We start from the raw sequence: 21,677 nt of genomic DNA, 5'->3' as shown, positions 1-21,677 counted from the left end.
TGTCACTCCATTTTGCTTCTCCATTTCTGTCTCGACTTTCTTTCTCTCCCTCTGTCTCTAAATCTATCTACCCCCCCTTCAAATCCCTCAAAGCCCCCACACCCAAGCACACACTCACACACAAATATTCTCTCCTCATGTGTTTATTTTGGTGGGGTGACTGACTGACTGACTGCTCTGAAGGCCGGAACCATGACGGAGAGGGGAGGGGGGGGGAGTGGGAGGGACCTGGCTGACACGGGGAGTCGAGAGAGAGAGAGAGAGTGAGACGCTGAGTGGGTAGTGAGCTGCTATAAAAGACAGTTCAGGAGCTGTTGGTGGTATTAGCCTCAGCAGACTGAGAGTCACACACAAAACGAGAAACAGCCAGAGAGAAAAGAGACATCAGGCTTCAGCAGAGTTGAAACAGAAGCACTCACACCGAGGAGTGAAGAGCAGAGGCTGACCAGAGAGGCTGACCAGAGAGCAGTTGTCTCTTTAACTCTGGTAATCTTCAGCGTGCCGGGACGTGGAGGTCTGAGGAGTGTCTGTTTGGCTTGACTTTGGACGAACTCTTGCTTTGTTGCTCCTCAGGCAGAGACTTCTCTTCAAATAGGACAAGGCACCGGAAAGACCAGAAAAACCATTTGATTTAAACAAGATTTCATTTCGTACCCATTTGGGCTTCTGTTCTACAATGGCTGCTGTGCGTCAGATGGTTATGGAGGCCTCTGGCTTCCACGTCCTGCCTGCCCACCTTATGGCCTCAGCCATGGAGGAGTTCCCCCAGCAGCTGCCTGTCCCCAAGGGCCCAGCAAGGGGCAAGAGCCGCTCCCGCCGATCTCGCGAGGCTCGCTTCAAAACACAGCCTGTCACCTTTGCTGAGATCGCAGAGGTAGAAGAAGAGGGCTCCTCACCCCTGGAGGAGGAGAGGGCACGTCGTTCCTTCCTGCAGTCCCTGGAGAACCTGCGGCGGAGCACACAGACCCTCCACTGCCCGCCCGCTGCCCATCACAGCTGCACCCCCACACCCACACAGGCCAGCCTGGACTCCAGTGACTCCGACTCGACCCAGTGAGGGCACCCTGCAGGCACCCATGTTCCCCGCTTCACCTTGACGCCGCTTCAACTGGAGGCCAACTGAACTGAACCAAACTGGCCTGTCTGCCGGCCTGCCTGTGTGTATAAGCTGCTGCTGTCATACAAAAGTCTGCATTTAATATATACTAACATATCAACATACAGTATATAGCCCGAAGATGCACTTGACGCATATCTGTAAAGATCTCTACCAGTGCCACAGGCTGGTTGTACTGCTGTATAGACATGACGAGTGTAAAAGTAGCCGATGACAGTGTTGAACACACCACTCTTCAGATGTATTCCTTTTCTACTGTAGATGTCTATGAGGAAAACTTGAATGAGCAAAGATGGTTGATATTTTTCCATTTTAAAGTTTATAGGTATTTTTTTTTTTCAATCCAGATTTTTCTACTTGACCAGTCACCATAGAAAGGACTATTGGAAATTGTTAGTATTGTGACATGCGTTGACTAAGCAAAGTACTGAGCATCGAAAGCGACCTGAGAGTACCATCACAAAGCTTTGTCAAGAGTTCAAGCTCTTGTTTTCCAGCTTCACAGTGAATGAAATCTCTGCTCTTGCTTCAGTTCCTGAGCAAAAATGCCTTTCTAAATGTCTATTTATTCTCTCATTTTGTTCATAACCAAGTGGAGTTGTAGATGTGATATTTTATCGCTCTTTCTGACTTCTAAAGTCACCTTGACTTTCAAAGAGAATCATAACCTTTATACTGTATATTTGTTTTACTTTGTACACATATATTACAATGTTATATGTACTTTAATAAATATTTTCAAGTATTTTGAGTCATTTTGCATTTTCATTTATTTTTTAATGTCTATTTAGGAAGTGCAATTGTTGAAACAAAATGCTATTAGTTGGCTATGAGTGTGTTTTTCATGACGTGAGCTGACACTGTAATTCAACCTGATTTACACTCCGTGAAACAGATCAAAACTAAGACAAGTAAACAAATGACAAGATGTGCAAAGGCCAACAAGTCTCAACACCAGGACAATTTATCTGAGAAAACATTACTGACTCTAAAAGAGACATTATGAAGAGATGAAGAGATAAAATGCCATCAGAAAGGTTTATGACCAAAGGAACACATTAAGGAGGAAGTTACAAGACAGCGGGAAGTGATACGTAGCCTTTACTGGCTGTCCATCTCCAGTGCTATTGTTAAGATGTCTGACCCATGTATAAACACTCTACGTACTTGAGCTGCGTCTACTGTGTGCTTGCTTGGCTGGTGACGCACTTTCAGTAATGTCAGGTTTTCATCAGTGAACTCAGCCACAACAACTAGCAGCCTGCTGAGAGAAGTGCCCTCTGGAGCCTCCCAGAGAGCCGCTGCAGCCATCCCTCCTGTTGCTAATAACCCTACTCTCCTAATCCACTTCCATCCGAGCGCGAGTCTGCGGCGTGTTGCAGACGGAGACAATGCTGCAGGGGCTTTAGTTGAGAACCTGCTCGGGCTGCATGTGGCTCGACTAAAAATAGACTCTGATTAAGTAAATCTACAAGATGAGAGAGATGTTCTCCCCAGAGGTATGATGGCTTAAGTGTCGGACTGTGATGCGTGTGCTGTGAGGAAATGAAATCACAGAGGGACACAGATCGGAGGTCAGCGTTTGTGAGACAGACAGGGATAGCGGTGGGGGTGACCATTCACAGTTAAAGATCAGGCTGGTGTTATTCTATATTATTCTTATTGGCAACATAATGAATGTCTGTGGCTCTCAGGCCAAAGCCCGCTGGTTCCCACTGACGACAAACTGTAAATCTTTAAAAAAACGAGCCGCAAATATATAGTTTAATCATTTTAAAAGGTAAGTAAAAGTAATTTCATAAAACAGCTGGGCACTGTAGTTTTTTAACAAGTGTTACTCAAACAGGAGTAAGTAACATTTGTTGGAGACTGTTTTCAACCAGGGATTAGTACACATTTGGTGCTGTAGTGAGTATTCATGACACAGTGCCCATGTTCACTGTAATGACGGAACATGTCATCCAGTACAACAGCGATAACAGATGCACTCTCATCTTTTAGTGCACGCAAGAGAAATGGGAACAGCATTTGCTACAACAAGCAAAGCAAATCATCATGAACGTACAAGCTGTGACAATCTTGCCAGCCACTTCCTGTCTCCCAACCAATAGGGAGGATGGACAAAGACCAGCTGGGAGGACAGGAAAGGTCTCCATACCACACAAACACACACGTTAGTCATTGTTTGTCTAGTGCTTGTAGAGCTGTCATACTTAACCACATCCAGAGCAGAATTATCAGCAGCTGTTTTTAAGTGCGACAACTCTGGAAGCATTCGCGTCACTGAGATTTTGCTAAAGGAGTGTGGGACCGTGAACCGTGATCCAGTTCATGCCTCCACTTTCCACCTACTTTCTCCAGCAACCTAGTTTTTATGTTGCAGAGGAGATTAAGGAGTGTGCAAGAGCATCACTGAAATGAATATAACATTATTTTTTCCCCACCAAATCTGATGTGTGAGGACACTTGCTTCCTAATTCACTGTCTGATTCTAACTGCATGACAAATGCTTAGCTTCCTAAAGCTGGAAATACATGGTACAAAGGCTGTGATGTGCATAGTGTCTGTATGAACAACCTGGCAGCAGACAAAATAGCATGAAAGGGCACTCATCTGTTAAATAGAACATGCAGCACATGAAACAAACTGTACAGACACTATGTTTGGCCAGCAAACAAGCAACATAACCTCAAAGCATCAAAATGACTGAGGGCACGCCAATATTTATTTCCTTATTGTAGGTGGGATGCCAAGATGGTTGAACGGCAGCATCGCTGCTTTAAGTGCACCACTGTAATGAAAGCGTGTTAGCCAGACTGGATGAGACGGATCCGACAGAAAACAGACACAAATGCACCATCTTCTACTGTACAGGTTTTCTGACACTTTGATTCATCCAGATGCAAGTGTACACATTTCTTATTATCTTATGCATAAGATCGACGGCTTTGGTGAAAAGTAAATTACATTGGAATGATGCTGCATTGTTCCGTCCTTTAAGTGAAACACCTGCCTGCTTCTTCTTTCAATCTGTTTAATTTGTGTCTGATTTCAGCTTTTAATCACTTTCTTTTTGTTTGTTTTTATCTACATTATTATTTACTGCATATAGGGAACTCCAACCAAACATGAGCTGTGCATAATCAGTAAACAAAATAAGACATCATAAAATGTTTAAACATGGACACACAAGACAGACTAAGAACATCCATTTTCCAAAAACAGTAAGGTCTTTAAAGTATCCAAAGGGATTACATTAAGAACAGTTCAGCTTCATGAGGACGACTGAGTCTGAGGATGAGTCAGGCAGTTAACATGTGAAAGAGGAACTTACAGCTTTGTAACATAACAACAGACGTTATGTAAACTCTATAATCCCTCACCAAGATGGATTACCATCCCACACTTTGTTTAAAGTTAAAACTGTGTGCAGAATTGTCTTCTATTATGAATCACAGACCACTAAACAAGTTTCAAGATGGAGACAGCTGACGCATGAACGAAATGTCGCCATTGCACAAAACAAACACTGTATTCGTTGCTCACTTTTATGTGAAAAGGATATCCTGGTCTTCCAAAAGCAATTTGTTATCAACTTACTGATTTATTTGATCTAATTTGTCTGTCAAGTAACAAAAAGAAACTTGCTTATGTCTGCTCACACGTTTTCACAATCTTAAGGCTTTTGTATTGTAAAATGTACTTTTTATGTTCTCTTTTTTATTCTGTGTTCAGCATACACAAGTGTACCACATGTAATTGATTTGGAAAGCACCAGTGCCACATTATTACAAACTGTCCCAAAAACAAGTAGAAAATGTCTCCAAAGCCAGCCAGTTCTCTTCCTTGTTTGTAATACAAACTCAAGCCAGGAGACCGGACTGTCTGACAGAGGGATTTCTTTTTAGGGTCAGCAGGATCAGAAAAGGTTTTCTAGATAGCACCGAATGAAGTCTGTCCCGTTTCAGTGACGTAAAGAGGACTTCATCTACATCTTGGCAAGGCTGTTCTAGTGAGGTGCACTCTTACACAGGTCAGCATGAATAATGAATATTATCTGGTACAATATTTGCTTTGGAACGAGCGTCCTCTCTGCCAAGTAGAAAGCATCTGCTCAGTGATTCCACCCACAGCCTGCAGAACATTATGGTAAGCAGCCTGTTGGTTCTATTGTGTGTTTGTACTGTTTCTGTCTCAGAACTCAAATCCACACACTCGCCCTAATTGCATTTTGATGACTCTATTGACATTTATAGCAATGGACGTGTGATGACCACTTGCCTGATTGGCGTCCAACTGCTGAACCTTTTGAACCCTCTAACATTTAAAAAATAAAACCAAACTAAAAGTCTGAAGGCCAACACAAAATGTAGGTTGGATGAAAAATCAAGAGACAACTTGTTAAAACAAAAGAGTTCATCATCTGTACAGTGGCCGTTTTAGGATACATCAGACTCGTCAGGCGCTGTCCACAGTGTCAGATTCCCAACTGATTCCAAGTGTTTACACCATCAGACAACTCAAAATGGCCATTGCTAGTGTTATTAATGGTAAGTGTAATTTACCCACTGAATAATTAGTTAACTAACATTGAGCAATGGTTGAATGATTAGCAGTGTAGGTCATTTTAGGGTCATGAAATAATGGTGTGATTTTTGCACTAAAGTTATTAACATGCTAATGTTATGATAGACAATTGGTCATTAGTTTTAGGGGTATCTGTTATAACCTGAAGTGTTGGACTTCACCAAGGTCATCAGGTTTCACCCTCTGGGGAACAATAAAGGTACTAAATTTCATGCCAAACTATCCAACAGTTGTTGAGACATTTCACTCTGGACCACAGTATTGTAATTACTGTACGATAACCCTCTTGTTTTTGTTTTACTCCCCAGGCCATATTTACTAAGACCATCTCTAACTCCAGTTATCTTACACATGACCTTTGACCCCTGACAAAGAGACCCAGAGATAACCAACAGCGTTAGGAGTGCATGCATGTACACTGTTACGTGTGTGTGTTGTAGACTTTTACGTGTGTGTGTATGTGTGCATCCATGTGTATGTTGTCATAGCAGCCGCATGCTCTTGAAAGCATCCCTGACCTACATCCTGGTCTCATCACTTAAGGGGTGTCTGGTGGGACACAGAAAGCCAGTCTAGAACCTTCAGCATGCTTCTTTCATCTCTCTCTATTTCAAAGCTTTTCTAAGCTCTGCATCTCCCCCTGGTGCTGCAGAAAAGAGGTGATTACGATGCAAAACAGAAGGTGACCCACATACCTCCTCTCCCAGTGTTCTATTTCCTTAAATTTTTCTTTTTCTGGTTTGCCCTTCAGCCCTGGGGAGAAGGAGAAAGGTGCTACACTTAGCTCGTCCATGTGCTCTGACAAATTATCTGAGAAACATATAAGATGGGTCCATGTACTTAAAGATGATAATGCCTGTTTCAAAGATTTTGGTCCTGGCTGTTTCTAAGGTTTTAATGAAGACAGCTACAGTAATACCTGTTATTAGGTAATTATGTGAAATGTATATATGATCAAAGACTGTACAATGTTGTGACATTTATGAACAAAATAAATGTTTCTGAATAAAGTCCTTTATTTCATCATACAGCGTTTAATATTATGCATTGTATACCAATGCTGACAAACAATGTGTACTTACTTATATGTGTCGTCACTGACTTGATATCGATCAACATGGACATCCAACTGTAGGACACGCTGAGGACGCCATTAGATGCATGTTCTGCAGACACACTCAGTGAATCCTACTTTGCTTAAAACTGCAGGGAACACTGAATAATCAGTGAGAAGACCCAGACCTCCAGATTAAAGCCAAACGTTGCCCTGAATGAGAGTTTTTCCATTTTAGGCAGTGAGAGACAGAATGGCTGAGGATGCCAAGCTCTCATTCTCACTGCTTTACTTGGCACAGCAGCACAAGTAGATAGTTCTTTGCCCATTTTTTATTTGTTCTCTTTCTTACAAACACACAGAGCAGGCAGTTGATAGACTTCTGTAACATTAGGAGGCTATGTCTCACATCGAGCTCAGTTTGCCTTGATTTTCCTGGTCCTGAAATGGTAATCTGGTCATCTGTAATCATTGTTTGCCCCAGCGTCTTTCTGGAAGTGCAACATTTTCCAATACATTTCAAGTCGAGCCTTCATTTTAAGCTGTTTCTGTAATTTGTCCATGTTGCTTTGTTTGTTTGTTTTCTAGCATTAAAAAACGAACTGTTATGAAGTTGAGTCAGGTTAACTTTCACAAAATGACACTATTGCAAACTCAGAGACTAACGGGCCGACGTACTTGTTTGATTTTCAAGTTACCCGTTACATCTTGATATACATAATGCATTACAAACAAGTAGCTTTTAAACGTTAAATACAAGTGGCACCTGCCAATCATTGATCCCTGCCTGCTCTTGCGTTACGTATCATGTACTACAAATCGGTCTAGATTTAATTGATGGTGCATTTGCCCAATGAAAAGTTAACAAAATGCTTGTGGCGAATCGCCGACCAGCGTTCGCCTTATTTTCGACCAATTAGATTGTTGTTGTTACAGGATGTAACTAATCACAGCGAAGGGGTGGGATCTCGTTCAAGGAGCGCGAACGGTTAAGGGCAGACGGCTACGAGAAAATGGCGAATATGGCAGAGTTTAGGTATGCGAATAACGTTATATGGAAACTTTAAGCAGTCTAAAACTTTTTCTACCGTGGGAGCCAACTTATTTCAAACATCGGCAAGCGCTAAACCCGTGTCACATTAACCGAAGCTAATTTGTAATGACGTTAAATCGAGTCTTGGTGGCTACGATAGCTAGCTAGCAGGATAGCGTAGATACATGAAGTGCCCTAATGTTGGCAGCTATAAATGGCGTCCCTGCGCCCACACACAGTGAACAGCCTGTTGGACCAAATGTGTTAAACTAGTGACCGCGGACTTGAATACATTTGATCAAGGCTGACCTGTTTTCATGGCTTATCGTTGAGTTAAGGGCTGTGGAGCCACTCACTGCCTTTGGGGACGCTGCAGTTGACGGTATGGCTTTAACGTTACACAACTTGGTTTTTGTTATCGATGTGGATTATGGAGAGCACGATTCAGGCGATCAGCTAGATGTCAGGAATCATCTCGTGAAACGAGGAATATTACAAATTCTTCTGCATTTCAGCTGCAAGTATGGCTTTGACAAAGTGCGCTGGGGTTATAAATTCTTTCAATCAAAGACTGGCCGTAATGCCGGCCTCATATCAAGGGGATCAGACTTCAAGGAGCTTCGCCACAAAACTTTTGAGGACTTCGAAATGGAGTTTGAAGCCAAGTTTGACGTGAAGGAAAAACCGTGCCCTTCTCAGCAGAAGCAGCAACCCAATCAATCCGCTTCACTTCAAAACGCACTCAAAGAAACCTTGCTGGACTTCCAATGGGACAGACCAGACATCACCTCTCCCACTAAACTGTCCCTGAGGCCCAGGAAGTCGAGCCGAGCTGGAAAGCCCAGTGTTTCACAGGAGGATGATATTTCAAGCAACGGGAGGAATGTGGTGTTTATTGTCTCAACGTGTCCACGTACCAGGACACAACTTGTGGACTATCTTTCTTTGGGAAACCATGACCTGACTACAGATGTGACAGAGCACATTATACCCAGGGGCCTTCACGACATGCTGGTCCAGCGACAGGTTGTGCTGCACTGGATTGACAGTAGATCGCATGTCCAGGTGAGTACAGCTCAGAGTACTGTAGCTATAGAGAATATTAATATTAGGCACCAACAAGAGCTGGACAAAAACCACAATATTTATAAATCAGTAAGTTAATTACAAATGATTTGGATATAAAGCTTGTTGCTTTCCTTTACTATTTTGTGTAACCTGTGGTGGGTGAGTGGTATTTGAGAACAAAATCATTAGTATCATGAATATGATAGGTTAAGCATGTTAGTGTCCCTCACTTTTTTCATATAACTATATCACTTAACTGTAAAGCAGCCTTCAGAACCAGGAATGACAACCTTTTAACTGCTGTGTGTCACACTTTTTGCCTATTGAGATATAGATGGGTGACAATTTAATGAAAAACGCAACCAGAATCTTTTGGGATAAAACATTTGTTGATGTTTTAAAACCTGCATGGTCAAGGCATTCACCCAAACCAATCCCTGACTCTTTACTGCTTGACCAGTCAGCATGGAATTTTGAATGGCTAAAACACATCCTTTCATTAGTTACAGATGTTGCTGCTGAAGTGGCATTTAAAACAAATTCCCTTTTTCACTTCCATAAGCAACTTTGATCTTTTGTCTTATTGTAGGTCATGAGGTGTGAGGATCACCTCGGCTTTGATAAGCTGTCTGAGGTCTTAGCTCAGGTGGGTGGCAGAGTGATCCCTATGGTTGCACTGCTGAACCTCTGCTGCACGCAAAAGCCAGACTCAGGCTTCAGGAGAGAGGCCTTTGCATTCAAGTCCAGCATTGGATACCTGCTGTCTACTGAAAAGCTCTACCGCCTGGCTTTTCCTGTCATAGGTGGTGTTCTGCAGTGGGAGCAAGGTTGGTACTTAGTAACATGGAAAGGAACTCTTATCCTCATCTGTTATGACTCAAACATGTCTGAAATACTGCAGCTATTAAAACTATTTATGTGATCCATAGTTTAAATACAGATACTGAATAATAGTGATACTGTACATAGTCATTGTCTTGCTAATCATGAACGTGAACGAAACACAACCGTGGAAATGATATGAGATGCATAAATGACAGGCAAAGTAAATAAAACAAATTAAATTAATTAATTAAGTTGAGAATGAAGTGCCATTATTCATGTGTGTTGTGTTATTATTCACCCAAACCAGGTGATGTGACACAGAGCTGTGGCATCTCGGTTGAGCCTGTGTCCCGCAGACAGAGGCTTCTGCCAGAGTCGGTGGAAGTGTGTCTGAAAGGAGTGCTGCAGGGCTGGGATGCCTCTTCACTGATGCAGACCTCCACAGACTCATGGGTCCTTCAGTGCTCCAGCAGTAGTGACCAGGAAGCTGCTGCCTTCCAGCATCTCCTGATGGAGTTGTCTGCTCATGCTCTGAACATGGTGAGACATCCAAACACTACAGTGCTGTTTTACACAAGGTCAGGCTCATGCACAAATTGTACAGCTGGTCCAGAGGCTCTTCTGCAATGTAAACTCCTCAAAGTCTGGCTGAAATTAAATAGCTTTTTTTTTGGTCTGCTACAGCTTACATGTCTGCTTTGTAACTTACTTGTCCTGAATTCTCCTTTGTGAGAGACAAATCAGGTACCATAAGGGAGACATTTATGTTTTATGCTTTTGTTTCACTATGGCGCCCATAGTTTTGCATTATATGCTCAATAAAGTATTTCTGATTCTGATTCAGCATTAATTCGACGGAATACTGTTCTAGTATCCATCTACGTAGATGGATACCGTACAGCCATTCAAATCTTGCGTAAAGCACTAATGTCAGCGTTCTATCATAGACAGCAGCTTTCCCACATTAGCTTTCCTGCTAAAACGTCCTTCTTAAAAACATGAGCACCCTTGTCTTGTCCTGCACCGTAGCTACTTGAACTAGCAACCAAACAAACATTCTCTGGGGAAAAGTTCACTGCTCACGTCAGTTTGCAGGCTAGACAGCTAATTATCTGCTCACTTTAAACAGCATGTAAACATTTACTAATTCACGTCTCCTGCTTTTCCCGTCTTTTGCTTGTTCCTCCAGCTTTCTGAGGTGAATGACCGTGGTCTGGTGTGCTCGGCTGTCCTCTCCCCCTTGTCACACTCTACAGCTCTGCTCACCATTCTCCAATATGGAATCAGTCAGCACGACCAGTTCCTGACTACCGAAACCATTGCCCCCGCCACAGCAGAAACCTCAGCTGAACTACCAGATGTTGTGAGCAGTGTGCTGGGAGTAGTGTATGACCTCATTGAAGAGGATGGTGAGAGTGTCGATGGTGAGGATGGAATAATAATAATATTCAGGGTTCAAAACATAAAATCTTGAGAACAAATTCTTCCTGAATTTATCAGTAATTCTGTCAAACACACAAAATACAGGTGTATGTTACCAAAATGTTTTAGGTCGACTTGTAGCTGTTAAAAGTACACGGTTACATTTAATATACTTGAACAGGATGGTATAATGTTTCTTCTTGCATATATAATGGTAATGCTTTTTGCCTGCCATTTTTTGCATGTTCCTAATGTGTATGCGTCATTGAATATTTGCTGATTTTTGTTTTTATTCCTCAGACCAGCCAAAGGATCATCAGGTTCCTGAGTGGGCTCAGCAGGAAGTCAGCCATTGCCTGCTGACAACGGGTGTGTTGGAGAGTTGGTTCCCTCAGTCAGACCAGTCAGGAGTGAGTCCCCATTTAATGGAGTCAATGAGGTAAGGAGATAATGATTTCAAGATCTCTTTTATAATTTATATGTAGTGCTTTTGAAGCGAGAATTATAGAACGCTTTAAACACAACAAGAATCAAACCTTAAACAAAAAGTGACATGTGGTCCTGATGTTTTGCTTACTTTGTTGAACAGATTGCTGCATGCAGTGCCAGAGCAGAGAGAAGAGGAGGAGTTGTCTGTCCTACAGCAGGAGCTGATCAGTGGTCTGGCTGAATTGTATCAAACATCCCGCGGCGCAGATGCCAAGAGGGGCAAGAAACGTAAGAAAACCTCTTTTTCCCCCTTTTTATGCATATCCCAGGGTTTCGATGAAGGTTGTGAAGTCTATAAAAGTAAAGAAGTTAAATTTAGGATATTGAGAATCATCAATTATCCTTTTAAACATAATAAAGATTTTAACCAGAGGGAAAGCAGCACGTAATATTTCTCCATCATTTCCCATCTTTGATCTACAGGTGGCGCCCAGCGCACACCAGTGAAGCAGAAGATGAAGACCATGAGTCGCTCCCTGCAGATGCTGAATGTGGCGCGGCTAAATGTCAAAGCCCAAAAGAGCCAAGCCGAGGTTGAGCAGCTGGGGGCCGAGGGTAGGGGCCCAGACAGACAGGGGAAGAGACGGTCAAGTGACAGGAACAAATCTGAAGGAGCGAACACCACCAGTGAGTGTCCCCATTAAAGCTTTACAACACTCAACGGTCTTTCTCTGCAAGAAAGCGAGTATGCATATTTCAAATCTAGAGCTTTAAAAAAAAAAAAAAAATTTTAAGTAACTTATCTTCGCCTTTTTGTTAAGGTTTCACTTGTGAGGCAGAGCTGCTTTCCTATCTGAAGTCCAGTTACGAGAAGACCATGGTAGAGAGAGACTCGTCCCTCCTCACTGGAGTCCAGCAGCTCCTGTCTTCTGTGAAAACCTTCCTCTTGGCAGAATCAGACCTGAAGGTGAGACACATACTTGAAAAGATGAAAGTGGGTCAGGTCAGAATCTTGAAATACATTTAAAGCTACCGACTGGTTATTTGATGGTGGATGCATTGTGGATAATCATACATTGTGATTTCAGTTGTCAATACATTTTGTTAATTGGTAAATTTAGGTTTAATGCACGATTAAAATTTTATTTACATTTACATGCCCACTGTAGGGAAACATTTAACAAGATGATATAAGATGCAGAAAAGTTTCCTTTTTGAGATGATAATGAAAGCTTTCAGTGAATCACATAAAGTACATTAAAGTCCAACTGGATTGTGATTAATTTGCATATCTAAAATACTCTTTTCAGGAAAAGACCTCCGTGTTTGTCCAGCAGCACCTCCTCAAGACCAGCAAATCAATCAGGCAGCTCTATGGCTCGGCTGCTGATGTAGATAGCAAAGTCAGAGAGTGAGTTCTTTCTACCTTCATGTATTCTCTTGTTTTTAGAGTCAGTTGAACATGTAAAAGTCAGCTCTATATCGATATACTGACTTGTTTGTGGCTGGTCATTGCTGATATACATGTGTGTCCATCCTCCTTGATAAATAAAGGTTAATAAAGTCAATCGGTTATATTTAGGTGTCAGTAACACAGGTTGTCTCCTCTAGGTGCCAGCTTCAGGCGCTGCTGAGGCTGGAGCTGTGCAGACTTTTCTCCTCGGAGCATTCTGACTCACTGGATGTTGATCAGATGGCAGAGGAGGTAAGATGCTCACTATCGAGTCAGTTTAATGCCTTTTTTATGTAATGGCAAAGAGCAGAAGAGTAACTGTGGGTAGTATTGTCATTCTTTTACAAGCCATACTTCAGGCCATATTTAATCGATTGCTTACGTTAATCACCACAAAATAATTCGATTTCAGATTGAATTGAAATATTCCAATATTATTTATTTATATTAACTGTTTGAAACCATTTTGACCAGCAAAGTTTATGTATTGAACTCTACTAATTGTACAAAAGAGCAAACACGAACAAGTAAATTCTAACCTCTTCTGTTCCTCAGGTGGCTGAAATGCTCAGGATAATTTCCCTAACAAGAGACCCAGTTTGTCTAGCAAGGTTCCTTCAAGACGAGGTCCTCCCACGGTAAGTGTGTGGGATTTTTTTATATCAAGAATACTAAAAGCTGACTATTCTTGATCATTTTCTTGCTAAAAAAACAAAGATTGTAAAACGTAAAAGACAATATGCAAGCAATATTGATATTGTTATGGTATTGATGACATTTGTAGGAGTCAATTGTAAGGCTACAAACAGTTACCATATATTTAGTTACAAATTCATGATTTAGAGTTTCTTATTTCACTAACATGTTTTTGCATAAATATTTAGTTTTTAAAAACAAAACTGATGTAAAATGGCATGTTTGGATTCCAACGTGGTGCGTCACAGTATCCATGTTGAATTGTGATGTGAAACACTGATTTTAAATGAGCCGAATATTTCTCATTTATAGTTGTTAGAATCTAACAATAGTCTTTCTGTGTCATGGAAGGTTCCTGACCGCCGTCCCCAGAGTGCTTGCAGACATCTACCACAGTCTGGGCACCCAGCTCCCTGAGGCTTTGGTGGCTGTTCTACCTGCTGACTTCTTCAGCGACGAGTCAGTTGCCAAGGACAGTGTTTCTCCTTCAGCCTCCTCACCTCCCCTCTCCACACACAGCCTGGTTTCGGATGGCAGAGATCGCCTGCAGGACTTGCGAAAACGCTCAACCAACAATAGGAGGTGAGGGGAGGCTTTATGTTTTCTGGAACGACACATTTTGGTTATGGAAAATCAGAAAGTGGAAAAAATCTTTGATACTAAAACAAAGACGAAACGTATGAGTGAAGATGATGATTTGCTCACAGGAATTAAATCACAATCATTTAATATTCAGTGTTTAGTAGAATTTTTAGTTGTATGATTAATTTAAGTTGTTTTTAATCCCCTTTTTGTTCCGTCTTTTTTTAGGAGTGGGATGCTGACTCGTCATCGCAGTATGACGGAATCATCACAGAGTCTTCGCCAAATAGAGATGCCCAAAAAGACTACAAGAGCTGTAAGATGACCTTAGATAATGAATCGTTGTTGATGTCTCGAATGGATTATAAGGAAACTTTGATCAACTAGTATTTTCATAATATCTCTAATTTTTGGATTTAGAGTCATCCAAAGGCATATCAACTTTTAAATGTGTTAATCGGTCTAATTTCTCAAATGCTTACTGTGTTTTCCTGTGTGAAGACGATCACACAGCTAAGAGACCTGAGATGACATTTGCACATATGTTTCATTGTTATTTTAGCTGTCTAATCCAGATTATTTTACCTGCTTTATTGTGTTTTCATCAGTCCAAATCAAAGGTGTGTGTTGCTTTGGAGAAACCTGTTGCAGAACCACAACCTCAGAAACAAGAAACACAAGGTATGCTCTGTTTTACATCTCACATCAAGTGACACTTGTCTTCCCAACCTCGAAAGTGAACCTTTTGTAGGTTTGAATTGTGCCTGTAAAAGGTTTGCTCTTAATGAAGAATAGTGACTGTGGACAGCTTGAATCAATTTGGTTCAAATTGTGTGAAAAACATCCTCAAGCTGACCCCAGCCTCTGTTTTTTCACAGAGAAGCAAACTACAAACTCTTACAAGTTTCAAGCTGACATGGGGAGATTGTTTCATATTCTAAAGATGGATTTTGGAAGCAGTATCACCTTTGACATTTAGCAGTAGGCGTCTCCATGAAGAGTCCTAAATACAGACCGTGTTCTGATTGTCCACAGAGGTGACGAAGGTGAGAAGAAACCTGTTCAACCAAGAGATTGTTTCCCCCTCAAAGAAAGCCAAGCTGCCGAGGAGCCAGTCTGTGTCTGCTGTTGAAGGATTGAAACGCAAGCGATCTCCTGAAGCTGAAGGTAAACTGATTTCATTATTGCAAATGAATTGAAAGAAAAACTTGTCAGCCATGTAATCTTGATATTCAGATATTCACTGAACATTTTGTGTGTTTTTTCAGTGATGGGAGTTTGTCCCACTGTGCATCCATTTTGATTAACTGGGCATTTTTAGCAGTTTGTCTCAAATTAAATTATTGCTTTTCAGAGAGGCACAAACTTCTTACAAAGAAAGTGTGTGAAACACCCCATCACAAGCAAGTGTCCAGTCGCCTCCTATACCGGCAGAAAATGGGAAGGTATGTTTTATTGATCAACAGCCTTATAGAGATTTATTATCATCAATTCTTCAATAATTTCATTTATTGTATGACCCACAATCATCTGCATTTGCTAATTATTGTAAACTAAAAATGTTTTCTGTTGTGTTGTTTTCAGGAGATCTGTCCCAACTGAGGAGTGCATTGTGGAAGAGTCTCCAGTAAAACCTGCAGAAGGTATTTTACTGATACCACAGTTTTTGTTGTTTTTCCACACCTACTATATTTACATAGATGTAACAATTATAATTGTATTTTTCTTGTGTTAAAGTACGCAACAAAAGTATGTGTGGTCTTTTGAAATGAAGAAAAAAATCTGATATAAACACTAAACGCAAACTCTTATTTGGGGGCACTACCCATAACTTAATCTTTTTTGTGCTTTGGTTTTCTGTCAGACCTAAGAAGGAGCCCAAGGATAAAGAAGTTTGCTAGAAGACACTCAAACACCTTCTACTCAAGTTCTCAAGCTCGCTCCCGCAACCTGGACAGGGCTCTCTCTGCATCCCAGCTTACACTCGGCGAAGGCAAAGTCAGTGGGGTTAACGTAAAAACAGTTCGCTCTCCCATGCGTCTTCTTTTCGGGGCTGCTGTTTCTCCCAGTCGTTCTTCTGACCAGCTTTACGCAACCAGGACCACCAGGTCACGGCTGTCCACGGACTCTAGTGTCTTTGAGGTGAGTTCTCTTTTTAATAATATGGTTCACCCAACAGATCTCATTCATTAGAAGCTGAACAATTACTGGACACAATGGAATAAAGAGCACACTGATGTCCTTTCTTAACTTCCTGAGAGATTCTTGATAAGATTCTTACGTTTTTCTTCAATCTTGCAAAATGGCAAATGACTAAAGCATCTTTTCATTGTTCACATCATAGTTTTCCAACACGTGTCTTATAAATGAAATTTCATGTAAAGGTTGTACAGCACAGCTTGTACAATAAATATCCATGAAGACATCCATTTAATTACAGTATCCATCTTTCCATCATAAGTACTATAAAAACTACAATAAATGTCGAAGGGGTATGAGGGTAAATTGTAAAATTGTGTGTTTACGTCAGACTAGAGTCTGATTTAATGGTGGACATAGTGGAGCAGTTAGCATCTAAAGAGCCATACTTCCCTCAGGAGTTGGTAGAGACCAAAAGCAAAGCTTACAGGAGAGTGGATATTGGACTTACATTCCCCAAGTGGCAGAAACACGACTCCAAATGATTGATAATGTTGCTCTGCAACTGCTGGATGTGTAAATTAGTTTTCTAACAAGTTCTCCATATCAACTTAAAAGGTGATGATATATAAATCTTGTCTTCACAACGAAAATTAGTTGTTGCAGGTTTCATGACTTTTTTGTTTGTGTGTTTGTTTTAGAGTCCAAATAAAACGCCAACGAAGTCACCTGGGAACTGTGGGAGGGCCAACCATGGTATCAGGACACCCAAGACCCCTAGAACCCCAGGGAGCCCCAAAACCCCACCTCCATCCAGGATGCATGTTTTCTCAGTTGCAGAGAGCCCTGTAGCAGGCAGCTCTCGTGAGCTTGGTATGGTTCTGAGAGGCAGTCCTTTCAGATCTCCAGCCAGAAAGACTCTCGTGGTAGAGACACCAGCTAAGCAAAGCCCTGGGAGAAGCCCACTGAAGGGTATTCTCAGGACTCCGGTCAAGGCCTTGATCGAATGCCGCTCCTCTTCTGGATTACATCTGCTCAATAGTCCAATGTCCAGGACTCCCAAGAAGAGCGTCACATGGTCTCCATCTCCTCGAAAATGTAGAGTGGCAGAGAACAGCGTTACGTTCAAGGTGCCAGAGTCGCCTCGTATTGCATCCCGCACTTCTCCAAGACTGGTGCAAACACCCAGCATGTTCAGCAGTCCTGTGAAAAGCACAAACACTAAAAGAGACATTTTCAAGACTCCAGAAAAGACTTGTCAAGTAAGCCTGGTAAGGGTTTCTGAAAATGCAAATAACATTATTTTGACACAGGAAAGAAATCAAAGGTCCTCTGAAAAACTTCACAACAGGATGAAAACACCCGGAAAAAGTGACACCGTTAGTCTACTGGAATCGCCTCCTCCACAATCCACACCACCTCTAGACCACCGCCTCTCACCTAAACCCAACACTACAACTCAAACCAGGACCCCTAGTCCTACTCACCAAATGATGACTCGTTCTGGAAGAACTCCATGCAAAAGTTCAAACATTGCATCCCCATGTAAGCCAGTGTTAACCGTTTCAGAAGGATCAGGTACTTCAGTAAAGTCTCCGGCAAGAATGAAGTCTGGTCTAGGTGCTAGAGCCACCAGACATAACTTAAGATCCCAGTCTAGTGAGAATGTTCCCTCCAAACTAAACACAGAATCTGCTGAGAACTGTGACCTTGTGGAAAAGAACATGCAGTCAGATACAAAAGAAGAGGTTCAGGCTGAACCCTCCCAAACCTCTGAAACTGACTCTAGCTCCCATACAGATTCACAGCAATTTGACTCTTCACATTTCCACTCTGCATCCACAGAAGATGAAAGTATGGACATTGTAGATGCAGCAGTTGTAAAGACACAGTTTAGTGGAGGTCTCAAGATGAACATTAGCTTTTCACGGAAGCCTTCAAAGTCCAGTGAAGACTTTCTTTTGAGCGCAGGCTCTCCTAAACCACGTATGCCACTTCAAGGCACACCTGGTAGGAGCTACGGTTTCAGGCAGACTCCTGACCGCCAGCAGAGGGAGGCTGCTGCTCGTTTGGGGTACGGAAACGATTCCCCTCGATTCTCAACCCCTAGAGGCCCAGCAAGACCGAGTCGACAAAAGGGCATAGGTACTCCGAACCCCCTGACTTACCAAGTAGAACTGGAAATGCAGACGTCAGGACTTCCCAAGCTCAAAATCAAACGCACAGATTCCATGAATGCGGGCGATTTGACCTCAGGAGCTCAGAGCCCTTTAGTTGGTGTGAAACCCTCTCAGCTGGAAAACCCTTTGGCTTTCATCTCTAAGCACAGAGATCCTGGATGTGTATCACCATCTATCTGTACTCACGTCACACCGGCAAAGAGCACACCTGGAAAAGGTGGAAGCGTCCAGACGTACATCTGCCAGTCCTACACCCCTACACGCCATCCCGCAGGAACAATGTCTCCAGTGGCAGCTGCAGACATCATTCCCTTGACTCCTTCACCTCAGAGCGTAGGGAAGGTGACCCCAGACAACCTCAACAGCTGGCCTCGCAGGAAGAGAGCTCAGATTGGAGTGTTTGGAGGCAAGGATCGTTGCCTGAAGGGGGAGCCTCTGCTGGTGGAGTTGCTGGAGGAAGCTGAGCTTGGAGTTAGCAGATTGCAGGACACCGAGGACACTGATGAGCCCTCAAACAACAAAGCTGCAATATTGACCGTGACTTCCAAACAGTCACCCTCAGTTGGAGCAGATGCATCTCCGCCTTCCCCAACGGAAGACTTGTACTGGATGGAGAAGCTGGTTCAGCAGGCTGACTGTGCCGATCCTCAGAAAGCAGCAGAAGAAGAAAACATCTGGGCCGCTGGAAATGCAGATGTTAAGTCATGTAAGCTATGGTTGACATATTCAGTAACAAAACGTGTCCTTTTGAAACCGTGTTTCAAAATTAACATACTTTCATGGTCGATTTAAGATTGATTATGTGTTCTGACCAAATATTTACGACCAGTATATGTTTTGTAGTTTTGCTTTATTATTGACTAAATGGATATTGTGTCTTGTCATTTAAAAAAAGGTTTTGTTATACAACAGTTCAATGATTGTTTTTGAGATATTAAATGATAAATACAAAGTTTAACTTGTTTCCTACATTTTGACAGTGGCGACTCCTCCCAGCTCAAAGATGAGGAAACCGGTGACGGCGAGTGGGATTATGGCCCTCACTCACTCTCCATTGTTGTTCAAGGGCAGAACGGGCTCTGCTAGTAAGAGAACGCCAAATTTTAAAGGTAAGATATATATACTGTGCTTATTTTTGCCATTTAATTAAAGGCACTATCTATCAAACATACAATATAACAATCTACAATATAAAACACAGGCGTTGAGCCTCCCAAATTGATTTACATATCTTTTTGTAAGTGGGGTGTTATTGAACAACAACTACATAATGGTTATTGGTTAGTGATTTAATCTAGATGTCAACCTCTGTTCTGTACTGTGTGAACAGACATCTAATATATAAAGTCAAATATTTATTTGGCCCTAGCCTTTATATTTCCAGGGCAGGAAACTGATGCCTGACTGGTGACTGGCCAACCTGCCAGAGTTTATGGCCAATAGTATGTGGACACAATACTATTGAGTACTGCTCTCATGTCCCCATGCATAAAACCAAGTCCATAAATGGTTTTCCCAGTTTGATGTGGAAGAACTTTACTGGCCTGCACAAAACCCTGATCTCAATCTCATCCAACATCGCCGGTTGGTGGAATAAAACAAGCTACACTGGGTTGTGTAAAATGATTGCCATCATTTTTCACTGTTTTCTGACATTTTATAGACAGAACGATTAATGGAGAAAATAATAGAGAGATTCATTGATAAAATAATGGTTAGTTGTGGCCCTGGTCTCATACTGGTGTAATATTTGACTCGGGGGGGCCATGTAGTGTATTTTCCACTTGTCCAGGTGAGCCAGTAGCTCAGAGCTCTGGCATTACGTCACTGGCCTAATTGCCAAAAGTGAACAAACAACCTGATGAATACAATGAACTTGACATTCCCCTGTACTGGAAGTTAACTAACAATCCTCATTATTTCCTAAACCGTGTAGATGAGGCTGCGTCAGGGAGGAGGATGGAAGTCGATGCCGTGGAGCTCTCTCCCTTTAGCCAGCCAATCACACGCTCAAACACGGGGAAGACCTACAGCAGGAAGAGACTGCTTCACTGAACCACGAAATCATCTGGTAGCAAAGAGACTGTCCGTTCTGTGTTTTACTGTGAAGTTGTGAGCCTTTCTTAGCCATGTTTTGTCAGGAGTGCTTTTGATGGCAGATCTGAAAGATGCCTTTCAAGCACCACTTGAAAGCCTTTGCAGATGAATGAATGTCCCTTTCAGTCGCCTCCACCAACACTTTTGACCCTCACATGTTCTGTTCTAACCAGTGGCTTTAGTTTTATCGGGACATTTTAAGATTACAGGTAGGTTTAGCACTGAGTTGACTGCCGAGATGTTTTAAAATTGTCCGTCACTGTTCCTATCAAGAATTTATACCAGAAAGTCTTTCTGAAGCTAAAATGGTGATTTTATGTCATTGTTTTTCAAAATTGTAATCATCCATTTTACAATCAAGTCTGAAGCTTACATTTGTTGATATAAATACTATGAATGTTTATTTATTAGTTTGTTTGTTCTTGTCATAAACTTGCTTTTAAGTAAAAGGGAAGGCCTAATGATTGAGTCATATTGTAAATATCAAAGTCTTATGTAAATAAATATCAGTTTTCTGAATTAAGTTATTGAAAATGTTTTTTTTTATCCTGTGCTCGCCCTGTTGTCAGGATTCACACTTGTTTTTACACATTTGTCCAAACAGGGAAAGAAAGAAAAACAGGAAGAAACCCGTACAGTAAAACAAAGTAAAGCTGTTCACTGTACGGACTCTCTGCTCTTTGAGTGTGACTTGTTATAATTCAAGTTTATCAGCTGCCAGTAAACAAAAGGAAACCTGATACTCGTCCTGTAATCACCTACCTGTTCAAAGGTCAGTGCTCTCCATGTGAAGTATAAAACACAGGAAATTACATTTTAATAGCTGCCGATAACCCCCAAATTTTATGATCCAATCAGAAATTTGATTTTATTAGTTTCATCAGAACTTATTACTCATGAGATTAGCTTGACAGCAAGCATCACTTGTTTTCTGTGAAGTCAGAAAAGGTGATACACCTCTAAGGTGAGTTTTTCATTTTGGCACGTACAGTGCT

At 41.8% G+C, this 21,677-nt stretch overlaps 2 protein-coding genes across 2 annotated transcripts; both read left to right on the top strand.

Moving 5' to 3' along the window:
- The first annotated feature begins 338 nt into the window (after positions 1-338).
- c6h11orf96 (chromosome 6 C11orf96 homolog) lies at positions 339-1,823 on the top strand. Its single transcript, XM_070907672.1, has one exon. It carries the CDS (start codon positions 677-679, stop codon positions 1,055-1,057), a length of 381 nt encoding a protein of 126 aa, XP_070763773.1. The 5' UTR covers positions 339-676; the 3' UTR covers positions 1,058-1,823.
- Positions 1,824-8,175: 6,352 nt separating this feature from the next.
- Positions 8,176-20,640, top strand: ticrr (TopBP1-interacting, checkpoint, and replication regulator). The gene is made up of 22 exons (XM_070906940.1): positions 8,176-8,856; positions 9,449-9,686; positions 9,992-10,224; positions 10,874-11,101; positions 11,412-11,545; positions 11,696-11,823; positions 12,019-12,222; positions 12,357-12,502; positions 12,846-12,946; positions 13,147-13,240; positions 13,544-13,626; positions 14,036-14,266; positions 14,495-14,582; positions 14,875-14,947; positions 15,302-15,433; positions 15,621-15,711; positions 15,851-15,909; positions 16,131-16,408; positions 17,107-17,667; positions 18,136-19,291; positions 19,566-19,694; positions 20,522-20,640. The coding sequence occupies exons 1-22, from the start codon at positions 8,176-8,178 to the stop codon at positions 20,638-20,640; spliced, it is 5,187 nt and encodes a 1,728-aa protein (XP_070763041.1).
- The last annotated feature ends 1,037 nt before the right edge of the window (positions 20,641-21,677 follow it).

The sequence above is a fragment of the Enoplosus armatus genome, chromosome 6, assembly GCF_043641665.1.
Source record: "Enoplosus armatus isolate fEnoArm2 chromosome 6, fEnoArm2.hap1, whole genome shotgun sequence".
Classification (NCBI taxonomy): Eukaryota; Metazoa; Chordata; class Actinopteri; order Centrarchiformes; family Enoplosidae; genus Enoplosus; species Enoplosus armatus.
This window is presented reverse-complemented; position numbering and strand designations above follow the sequence as displayed.

Coding starts and splice junctions, on each gene's coding strand:
- ticrr (XM_070906940.1), top strand. CDS start 8,176: ATGGCTTTAACGTTACACAACTTGGTTTTTGTTATCGATGTGGATTAT. Junction 9,687..9,991: donor TGTTCTGCAGTGGGAGCAAG/GTTGGTACTTAG, acceptor CACCCAAACCAG/GTGATGTGACACAGAGCTGT. Junction 16,409..17,106: donor CGGACTCTAGTGTCTTTGAG/GTGAGTTCTCTT, acceptor TGTTTGTTTTAG/AGTCCAAATAAAACGCCAAC.
- c6h11orf96 (XM_070907672.1), top strand. CDS start 677: ATGGCTGCTGTGCGTCAGATGGTTATGGAGGCCTCTGGCTTCCACGTC.